The 11,639-nt window shown below is 40.3% G+C and overlaps 1 protein-coding gene and 1 non-coding gene across 4 annotated transcripts in view; both read left to right on the top strand.

Annotated features, from left to right (window-relative positions):
• Window positions 1-11,639, top strand: part of ubash3bb (ubiquitin associated and SH3 domain containing Bb) — an 82,483-nt gene that overhangs the window by 52,940 nt on the left and 17,904 nt on the right. For all 3 annotated transcript variants that reach the window (XM_020620703.1, XM_020620701.1, XM_020620702.1), the window contains exons 2-5: window positions 5,127-5,180; window positions 6,924-7,110; window positions 9,032-9,230; window positions 10,294-10,463. In XM_020620703.1, coding sequence (XP_020476359.1) covers window positions 5,127-5,180; window positions 6,924-7,110; window positions 9,032-9,230; window positions 10,294-10,463 — 610 coding nt within the window. The remainder of the gene's footprint in view (window positions 1-5,126; window positions 5,181-6,923; window positions 7,111-9,031; window positions 9,231-10,293; window positions 10,464-11,639) is intronic.
• Window positions 264-337, top strand: trnat-agu (transfer RNA threonine (anticodon AGU)). Its single transcript has one exon. It is a non-coding gene; the product is annotated as a tRNA-Thr (tRNA).

Raw genomic sequence — 11,639 nt, 5'->3', positions numbered from 1 at the left:
CCACTGATTGCCCCCATTTACGCATGGCAACGGCTCCTGTGAACTGTTGGTGTCTACTAAGAAATTGCTTGATTTAATTTGTAAAGAAAGCTTTTTTGCTCTAGATGCTTCAATTTTTAAGTTTTTATTATTAGGTTCTTTAAATAGCTATCTGTACTTATTCAACGCAACACTTTGCTATGATGAAAGTAAAACCAACAATTTTCCTGTATTTTCTAGATAATCCTTATCATAAGATAATCATTATCAGAAGCTAATCTCCGGACGCTGTGGCTTAGTTGGTCAAAGTGCCTGTTTAGTAAACAGGAGATCCTGGGTTCAAATCCCAGCAGTGCTTCTTCTACTTTGCAGCTTTCTTGCTCTAGTCTCAATGTATAGCTTGAAGTTGGCTTCCTAAACCAAAGGATGTCCACACTGTGCCACCATTTACATGTGAAAACGACTCCTGTGAACTGTTGTTGTTTACTAAGGATTTCCTTTCACACTAAATAAGCAAGCAATGTTTTCTTGCAAGCACATACAAATACACACACTTCTCCAGTCCACCTCCACCCTTCTCATCATACAGGAGCAACATCTAGTGCCATGCTGAGCAAACAGCCTAACAGAGATGAAACTACATTAAGATCTAACAGTTCTTGTCTTCTGAGTGAAATCTAAGTGGTGCCGCTCTTTCTCCTCCTTATCAGCCGGGCCTCCAGGTGTTGCTGGAATAAGGATGGAGGCATGGATAGATAAAACTTTGTTCTTTGTGCTTTTTTTAAAGTTTTTATATCTGTAAATGCTTTGTTTCAATTCAGTTGTTTTATTTGTATAGTGCCAGTTTACAACAACAGGACACTTTACATAGTGAAGCCTAAACCTGACATTATTATAGAAAAGCATCAAAGCACAACAAACAAACACTGGGAAGGTTGATGTAGTCAGTGACTGTTCATCAGAATTGTAGAGCTCTGAGCATCATGGGAGGACACCCTTAAACATTATCCAAAAGGAAAGTCTTACTGTAAGTCTGATCTTAAAGGTAGAGAGGGTGTCTGCCTCCCAAACTGAGACTGGGAGCTGGTTCCACAGGAGAGGAGCTTGATAGCTAAAGGCTCTGCCTCCCATTCTACTTCTGTGGACTCCAGGAACCACAAATAGACCTGCACTCTGAGAGCGAAGTGCTCTGTTAGGATGATAAAGCTCCCCGAGGTCTTTAAGATATGATGGAGCCTTGTCATTAAGGGCTTTATATTGTACAACCCAGTGAATGAAATGTTCTGCATTTGCTTTGGGAAGATGAGAAATGAAACATCTGTGCTCACCATTAGCTGCAAACTTGTTTGTTTTGCCCAGTCAGAGCTTAATATCTTTATCATCAAATCAGAAAGCTTTCGGAATAAGCCAGATAGTATAGCACTGACATTATAGTCTCTGGGGGATAGTTTCTGAGTGACTGACTAATCTGTCTTTTCAATTATTTAACCAGGGAAAGCAAAAACACACACATCTTAATGTGCACTATAATGTCGTTCACTGACAACATACCACACTTTATAGAGATGAATCACTATTTCGTAAATAATTGGGATTCCCTAGTTATGGTTAAGAGGAATAACCCCTCTGTGGTTTGTTCACACTTGTAATGACAACCCTTCTTATGAAAGCAGTCTATGTTAATGTTTGCCTACACATGCTCTGTGTGATCTCCCACACTGCATGACAAGAGCTTATGAGGAACTGACACTTCATCTGACTTCTGTTCCACATTGCTCTTCCCCCAGACTTTGATGTGCTTTGCTTCCACTGTCTTTCTCAGTTCCTATGATAGCATCTATTTACAGTCACTCACTGATACAAGTTAACCTTCTGATCAAATGGTGGAAGTGAAAATTACAGTGATGTTACCTTAAATAGGTATGTTTTATTGGAAAACTAAACTAAATCAATTAAAGCCCTATCAGGAAAAATGGGACAAAATCTATGTAATGTAAAATCTAAATTAAACCTGAAAATAGTCATTTATAAGTCATCTGTGTCCTGTATTACATTGAAAACAACACAGCAGCACATTATTTGATGTGATACCTCATCAGTTTTATTCTTTGTTCAAGATAAACACTCATTTCAATTCTGCTGCTGCAACACATTTCAAAAAAAGTTTTGACAGTAAAGTGTTTACCACGGTGTGATGTTGTTGTTCCTTTTCACGACACTTAAAAGACATTTAGGGACTGAGGACACCAGGTGATTCAGTGTGTCAGGTGTCATTTTGTCCCATTCTTCCTGTAAACAAGTCTTAAGGTGCAACAGTCCTGGGTCTTTGTTGATGCAGTTTGCATTTCAAAATGCTCCACACATTCTCTACTGGGGACAGGTTGGGACTGCAGGCAGGACAGTCCAGTACTCACACCCTTTTCCTCCACAGCCAGGCCTTGGTAATGTGGCACTATGAGGTTTTGCATTGTCTTGTTGAAATATTCACAAGCATCTCTGGAAAAGACGTCGTCTTGAAGGCAGCAGATGTTGCTCCAAAACCTCTGTGTATTGTTCAGCATTAATGGAGCCGTCACAGAAGTGGAAGTTACCTTTGCCAAGGGCACGGACACAACCCCAGACCATGACAGACCCTGGCTTTTGGACTTGTTGCTGGTAACTTGACATAGAGCTTCCTTTTGACACAGTACGGTTTACAGCTGCATTTATGGATGTAACTACATATTGTAGTGCCTGACACAGGTGAGCCAAAGTCATCCTCAGCCCATGCGGTTAGATCGCTTATAGCAGATTGATGGTTCTTGATGCAGTGTCGTCTGAGGGATCAGAGAGCAGGGTCATCCAGCTTAGGCTTGTGTCCTTTACGCACTGAACTCCCTCCAGATTCCTCGAATCTTTTAACTACAGTCAGGGAAAAAATTATTTGAGTACGGTTTACAGCTGCATTTATGGATGTAACTACATATTGTAGTGCCTGACACAGGTGAGCCAAAGTCATCCTCAGCCCATGCGGTTAGATCGCTTATAGAAGATTGATGGTTCTTGATGCAGTGTCGTCTGAGGGATCAGAGAGCAGGGTCATCCAGCTTAGGCTTGTGTCCTTTACGGATTTTTTTTGACTCCCTCCGGCCCCTGGCTGCACCTAGAAATTCTGTCCATAAAAATAATGAACAGAACCGGTGACAAAGGGCAGCCCTGCCGGAGTCCAACATGCACTGGAAACAAGTCTGACTTACTGCCAGCAATGCGAACCAAGCTCCTGCTCCGGTCGTACAGGGACCGGACAGCCCTTAGCAAAGCGCCCCGGACCCCGTACTCCCGGAGCACCCCCCACAGGGCGCTGCGAGGGACACGGTCGAATGCCTTCTCCCGATCCACGAAACACATGTGGACTGGTTGGGCAAACTCCCATGAACCCTCCGCCACCCTGAAGAGGGTATAGAGCTGGTCCAGTGTTCCACGGCCAGGACAAAAACCACATTGTTCCTCCTGAATCTGAGGTTCGACTATCGGTCGAATTCTCCTCTCCAGTACCCTGGCATAGACTTTATCACACATATGTTGGCAAACTGGCAGTCCTGGGCCCATCTGTGCTCCTAAAGGGCTCAGCCTTTTCTGGATGCCACTTTTTAAGGTCAAGGTCAAGGTCAAAGTGTTTATTTGTCATATGCACAGTTAGGAAATGTGTTTCCCTGTACAATGAAATTCTTACTTTGCCATCCACATGAATGCCACATAATACAAGTGAAATATAAAGTAGATGAGCAATAACAAATCTATATAGGCAGTAAAATCAGAAATCAAAGGTGCTTTAAAGCAGCAAGTGAAGGAAGCAAATAAAAATACAACAAGAATACAATATAATGCAGAGAGAATATATGCTATGTGGGAGCTGTGGAGTATAAATACTCAGCAGTGAGTGTGCAATTATGCATGTGCAAAATGAGTATGTAAACAGTACAGATGGAATTACATGAGGTAGATCCTGAGTCAGCTGTTTAGGAGTTTGATTATATTATGACATGTTTGTGGCTGGTTGAGAACAAAAAGCCATGGAGTGAAATCAGAATGTTGATTCTACCATTTATGTCATTATACAGCTGCTTTGTGTGTAAGCTATGTAAGTGTTAAATCAGTGACTTCAATTACAACCTACAGGTAAAGTACAGTTATATATATTGTAACATTACTAATTGCTTGCATTCCACTTAGAAACACGAGTTCTAAGTCACTGCAGTTGTAAATTCTGGTTTACTGGGACATCTGCAGTAACTGGAGTGGAGTCATTGTTAATTTTAACAATTACACCTGTGCATTTCCTGATAAATCAAGTCAAAATGTTATAGAAACCCGTGTTAAGCTACTGTGACTGTCTGGGAAGCTAACCTTGACCAGTACTACTCAATCTAGTATCCAGGGTAAACTGGCCAATTAATAACATATTGACTTTAGTGGTCCAAAAGATATTTATTACAATAAACATGCACTACAGGTTAGTTTTATATTAAAAATGAGCTAAGACTATGTGCAATGTGAAAGGTGTCACTCACAGTGACCAGCCCACAGAGGCACCCAATTTTGCAGATTGCCTCAGTGAAATAGAGAGTTTTAGCATCTTTTACCTAATTGTTTTGGTTATACACTCTGTAACTTCACACTCTTGTTAATGTTAAAGAGAAAAGGCCCTGGTAAATCTACTAAATATTACCTGCCCAGCAGTAAACAGTAGATAGACAAAGTTAGCTTCTATCTGCTAAAGAGCCATATAGTTCCCTCAGCAATGGATCATCCACTTCAGTCAAAACATTCAATTTTTTTTCTCATCTAAAGTCCTTACCCAAACTGTCTACATGGTCAGAGTTTCCACATGGTTATAGATCTTTTATTTACCATCTGGTATCAGAAAACAAACTACTGCACCAAGAGTGACATCAGTGTGTTCCTCTGCTGCTGAACTCATTCTGGTGGAGAAATGTAACACAGAAGTCACTTCTCTGCTGTTTGTCATTGTCCCGTTGCACTCATTGTCATACACTGTTACTGTGCACATTTCAGAAAATACAGTAGGTGAGTACCTGATAAGTTAACATTGTCTGTGTTGCTCAGGACATCATTTGATTTTTTTTTTCTGTTGTGCTCTTTTATAGACTGAAAGCTCTGGTATCAACAGGAGGCCGGAGTGTTCAAGCAGCATGTGACTGGTAAGTTTAGGCCAGTGTGCATACACACAAAATGGGTGTTATACTGCCCTCTGCTGTAGAAAGGTGTTAAATGTCTGTACGTGTCATTTGCAGCTCATATAGCCATTCATTCACTTGAATGCAAAGTCAGTGGTAATACTTTATATTAAAAAATTATAGCTGTTCGTAATGGCCCAGATTGCTAAATGTTTATAACAATAACAACAAGAAGAAAAATCATTACCTTTATTTAACCACAATAGCTTTATAAATAGAAATGTACCAATAATAGTCGACATTTGGAAAGGAATTAAAAAACACAATAATATGTAAGTGGTTTTAAGTGGCTTTATACGTTTTAGTGTGCTATGATAAACAAAGTCCAACATGAGTACACACTTGCTGATGCATTCAGGCATGCAACAAATAACCATAATCCAGAAGATGTAAAAAAAAAAAGATGGTGACCAACCTTGTCCTACTGTCAAAAGAGTCTAAACCTAACTCAAATCAAGTCAAATTTATTTATATAGCACTTTAAAACAACATCCGGCTGACCAAAGTACTTTACATGGGAAAATAAAATCACAATAAATGACTAAAATAAAGTAAACAAGATCAGTGCAAATAAAAATAAAACAGCACAATAACACAGACACACATAACATATGTTCAATAAATTAAAAGGAGTTAAAAGGAATGCATCAGGCCCTAATGTGTTTTAAAAGCCAAGCCAAATAAATAAGTTTTAAGCAATGATTTAAAAGTAATGAGGTCAGTAGCTGACCTAACATTAAAAGATAGACTATTCCATAATTTAGCAGCTGCAACAGTAAAAGCACAGTCACCCCAGCGTTTATATCTGGCCCTGGGAACCTCTAAAAGAAACTGGCTTGAAGATCTGAGGGACCTTGTAGGTTTGTGCCAATGCACTAGATCGGTGAGGTAAAATGGAGCCAAACCATTAAACTCAAATCACCATGTCCTCACAGAATTTCAGCATGTTGCTTATATAACATTTAATCAAGCAAAAATATTAAAAACTCTATTGTCTTCCCTGAGTTGTAACAGTGATCAAAATTGCTTCCTCCTAGTATTGGAAAACAAGTCACCACAGGTTTGAGTTGAGTCTAGACTGCAAAATATTAAAGACACTAGTTTTTGAAGTCCATCTGAGAGAGAACATTTAATCCTATGTAAAATGATATCCCCTGTATAACACCTTAATTATTTATGTAAAGACAAAATAAAAAATGGATCAAGCACAGAACCTTGAGGCACTCCCATTCAGTACAGTAAACCAGTCTGAACTATGTTTGACCTAATAAAGAGTAAGTGAGATTCACTAATAGCATGCCAAAATATAGCACATTAAACCACATACAGTATGTGAAGGGATTTATCACCACTAAGCCCCCCACATTCTTGTAGATCAAATAGGGTGTTTTGCAGTCTTGAATAAATGTCAAGGAGTTTATTCATTTTAAATCACTGCTGTCATTGCTGCAGGGAGAAAAATGTCACAGGCAAGACGGAACCTTTTCAGTCTCAGAATCTCAGTTCAGTACAGAAAATGTTGCAGTTTTAAAAGAGCTGTAGGGCTTCAACATGCTAGCCATGGTGAGCTGGCTGTATGGCTGAAATAATTTGCATTCAGGACGGTTTACTTATTCAGTCCTTCTTTTAAGGTTGTTAAGACTGTCCTCACAGCACAACAGACCTGATACCTTTCCTTGATTCCATTCCCCTCCATCGCTCCCATAGGCTGTTTTCACATGTGGATGACCCATTCCTGGATGACCCTCTCCCTAGAGAGTTTGTCCTCTACCTGCGTCCCAGTGGACCACTACAGAACCAGCTCTCCCACTTCTGGCAGCAGAGTCGAGCCACTTGTGGCAAAAACAAAGCCCACAACATTTTCCCCCATATTACTCTCTGCCAGTTCTTCATGGTGAGTTGGATGGAATTTCAGCTGAGCTTTTATGAAGGCTGATGATTAAAGGTTATGCCCCAGACAGAGTAAATATCAGTGGGATTCTGATTGCATGATGCTCTGCTTCGTCCCTGCGCGTATTAATGCCTCTTTCAGACATGCATTATGTTAATGTGATGGCAGTTTGACCATCCCAATAGCAGTCCCGATACAGTTTTGTAATGCTTCTAACACAGCTCAAGTCTGAGTTCAGTGCCAACAGTATAAAGTAAAGACCACGGCAGCACATGGTAAAACATGCACAGGGAGAAATGAAATGCACATTTATTACTTATTTTTCAACTTCTTTGTGCAAAGAGAATAAATAACACTTTAGAAAGATATGTTCCTCCTCACCGTGCAGGGCATAAAAAACTTTGCACAACCACATTAGTAATCTCTTTGTTATATTTTAAATTTTCATTCATACCCACTAAGTGCATGGATGAAATTATTTGAAGCAAAACTTTTTACATTCAGCATATGAGCACATAGGAATAAATGTTATGTTCCTATTTAAAGAGGCCTCTGAGGTTTATTTCTAAGCAAGTTGTTTACATTTAGTGTTACTGACCAAGAAGGTGCAGGAGTTTAAGTATTTGGGGTCAACAGTCCAGTGTGGTTGGGAGTGTAGGAAAGAGGTGACGAGGCAAGTGCAGGCAGGTTGGAGTGGGTGGAGAAAGGTGTCAGGAGTGTTGTGTGACAGAAGAGTGGCAGCAAGAATCAAAGGAAAGGTGTACAAGACAGTAGTGAGACCAGCTATGCTGTATGGGCTAGAGACTGTAGCAGTGAGGAAAAGACAAGAGGCAGAGATGGAGGTAGCAGAGATGAGGATGTTGAGGTTCTCTTTAGGAGGGACCAGGATGGACAGGATTAGGAATGAGCACATCAGAGGGACAGCTCAGGTCGGCTGTTTTGGGGACAAGGTCAGAGAGGCTAGATTGAGATGGTTTGGACATGTGCAGAGGAGGGATAGTGGTTATATTGGTAGAAGGATGTTGGAGATGGAGCTGCCAGGCAAGAGGTCAAGAGGAAGGCCAAAGAGGAGATATATGGATGTGCTAAAAGAGGACATGAAGTTAATTGGGGTGAGAGTAGAGGATGCCGAGGATAGAGTTAGGTGGAAACAGATGATTCGCTGTGGTGACCCATAACGGGAACAGCCAAGAGAAAAAGTGTTACTGACCAAAATGTAGTGTGTATTTTTTTTCACAGACCATGTGTTACTGACCAAAAGGTAGTGTGTATTTTTTTTCACAGACCATTTGCAAAGCCAAATTTTGTATACATACATACTTACAAGGTAGCAGCCTTCTTTTATGCCTTTATTGTTGCATTGCTTCAATCCTTTGCACAATGCTTTCATCCAAATTAACGGAACAGGAAGAAAGTAAACACAATGAGCACTAATTCTTTTTTATGTTCATGTTTTTAGTGGTTACACTGTACATGAACATTGTATTTTGTACTGTCAGACACTGCAACATTGGCATCTGAATTCTCTAATAATTATTTATGGATCTGATGAAACACTGGTTTAGGGGATTAGGAGAGTGAGCGTCCCTCATAAATTATGGCTTTAACAGCTAAATTACTTTTAATCTTCTTCCCTGAAGCAGCCTTTGAGGCAAACTCTATGAACACTTCTTTTTAATTTGACAACTTACTATTGTTCTTGAACCATGACATTGCTCTCTGTTGCAATATTAAACACACCTTGTTGCTCTTCCTGTAAATGTCCCTTCACATCTGAATAAAGCCATTATGAATGTTTAAATAATACATATTGAATACCAGTCTGAATGATATAAAACACATCAGTTGAGCAGGTGGCTGAGGATGGCAGTGTTTTGCTTATTTCATGTCTAAAAAGGATTTATTTCTGTTTTCTCCTGAGCAGTGTGCTGACCACAAAGTAGAGGCTCTATGTGAGGCCCTCCAGGCCACCGTACAACAGTGGCGGGGTCGATTTCCCAGCCCGCTGCCATTGGAGCTCTACACATCTTCCAACTTCATTGGTCTTTTTGTGGGCGAGCAGACAGCCGACATCCTTAGACAGTTTGCAGCCGACTTTGCTACTGAGGCTGCCAGCAAGGCAGGTAGGAATTACAGGCATTAGGGGTAAGGGCCACAAAAGGTAGTGATCAGCAAGGCTTGTTCCCCAGTAACTGGGAAGTACAAAACAACAAGAAATAAAATAACAAGCAAATAAAGAAATGCAAAATGTAAATTTTCATGTACTTATGATTTGACAGGGGCAGCTTAATGCTGGTTCAAGCCATAAAAAGTGCTCCAAATGTGAGTCACATAACATTATATATGGGAAAAATGAATGAGATATAAATAGCTGGATCATATAATAGCTCCTCCCCATTCACAACTCTATTGGCCAGAAAAAATTATAGAAGAAAGAGCAGTGATGTTAACAAGCCAAGGTAAGATTCTGAAAGGGAATTCGTTTTCTATTCTGTGATTGGCTTTTACAATAAAACCAAACGTGATGGGTTAGAGATATTAGGAAGGTTAATTTTTAGTTAGAAATATTAAGATTGTATGGCAAATGATTTTAAGGCAATAAATAAAATGTACATACAAAATGAGAAGGAGTACTTTTCACATGAAGATTTTGATTTATCTTCTCACTGAGGGCCCTGGTTTCTGTAACAAGTTCAACACAGCGCATACTGTACTGCATGTTTCTACAGCAGTTTGCTACATCTGTTTACTTGCATTTCCACAAAATTCAGTTTTTTATCATATAGTTGATCTCTGTGCCACAAAATCACACACGTGCAGAGCTTGTAGAAACTTACCCACGAAGATTACAGGCTATAATTGCTGCCAAAGGGGATTCTACAAAGTACTGAATTAAAACACTGAGTGATTTTGTAAAGGAGAGATTTCAGCTTCAGATTGATGGACAACAATGGCATTTTTATTCATTTAAAATTAACCACATTAACATATGCAAAAAGTGAAATGATCAGGATACGTTCTGAAGCTACTATACATCTGATTTTAAATTACGTCTACAAACACAGCTGGAGACAGTGTTCTGTCAGTTTTCTTTTTATTCTTACCTTCCTTAATGATGGAAGGAGAAGAAAAAAAGAAGAAAAAGAAAAAATGGTGTGACCAGATGATCTGTCCTTCTTTATCCAGAGGTCCATGTGGAGCCTCACAAGAAGCAACTCCATGTAACTCTGGCCTACAACTTCCCCACTGATCACCTCCCATCACTGGAGAAACTGGCCAAGGGCATCGAAGTCAAGCTGGGCTGTGATTGGCTGGCTGTCTTGTTCTCCCGGGACATTCGTTTTGCTAACCACGAGGTAGCTATTGGCCAGCCTAACAGTGCATGTTTTAAGCCATCAGATATCTGTTATCCAGAGCTATCAAAGCCTGACAGTGGACAGTGAACAGGGTCAAAAGGAGGGCAGAGAAGATTTCTGCAGCCCCTCACATCCTGGACATGAATTGTTTGAACTCCTCCCCTCTGGACGGTGTTACAGGTCACTGTAGGCCAAAACAACCAGACACAAGAACAGTTTCTTCCCCCACGCTATCACTCTGATTACAGTTTTTCTCAAATGCTAAAACACATTTCACAAACGTTTCCTCCATGTTCCCCAATGTCTAAACACAACACCCTTTTCTAAAGCTACATAAACACAACCACACCTTCTCACTTCAAAACTCAAACTTTCACACCAAAAGAGCAGCTCGAAGCTTTCAAAAATGTAAACACTATACACATCATTACACACTACAGCAAAACAATTGAAAACACAATGCTCAATTTGTGAGAAGGTTCTTTGTTTCATAACTGCCAATGCATATTTTTGAAACTTTACAGTAATGGATGTTCTTAGATCTCTGCAGAGGATTAGGCATTTAGATTTGAGAGTTTCATATGAAGAGTATAAATCTATAGTAAATTCTGCATGTACACTACTGTAACACAACTCAATGCAAAAACAGAATCTATTGCACACAACAGTACTCTTGAAAACATGATCAGGGTGTGAAGTTTTTTTATTTACTTTATTCACACCACACACACACACCACAATCACTGTGCGGCATCATGTCGCTGAGCTGCATCGGGCCACATCACCTCATCCACATCGCAGGCTATATTGTCTCTTGCCAGGCACCGCGGGAAAAACGCCCTGGAATGGCGAATCCATCCTTGGAAGGCCTCCACTGGGATGTCAACACAGGCCAGCTCCATTGCCCTTAGGAGGTTCTCTCTAGTGTATAGTTGTCTGTCATAAACCTTCCATCTCCATGATGAGAAGAACTCCTCTATAGGGTTCAGGAAAGGGGAGTAGGGTGGCAGACAGACGTTTAAAAAGTGGTTACTGTTGGTGGTGAACCACTCTCTGATTTGGTTTGTTTTGTGGAAGCGTACATTGTCCCAAATGATCACATAAATTTGATGTGCGGGCCCAGGATGGTGTTGTTGGCGGTCCAGGAGGATGTCTTTTAGCTCCTCTAGGAAGGTG

This window comes from Monopterus albus, unplaced genomic scaffold (genome assembly GCF_001952655.1).
Source record: "Monopterus albus unplaced genomic scaffold, M_albus_1.0 scaffold246.1, whole genome shotgun sequence".
NCBI classification, from domain to species: domain Eukaryota; kingdom Metazoa; phylum Chordata; class Actinopteri; order Synbranchiformes; family Synbranchidae; genus Monopterus; species Monopterus albus.
The sequence above is the reverse complement of the archived record's forward strand: the minus strand, read 5'-3'. Positions and strand labels throughout refer to the sequence as shown.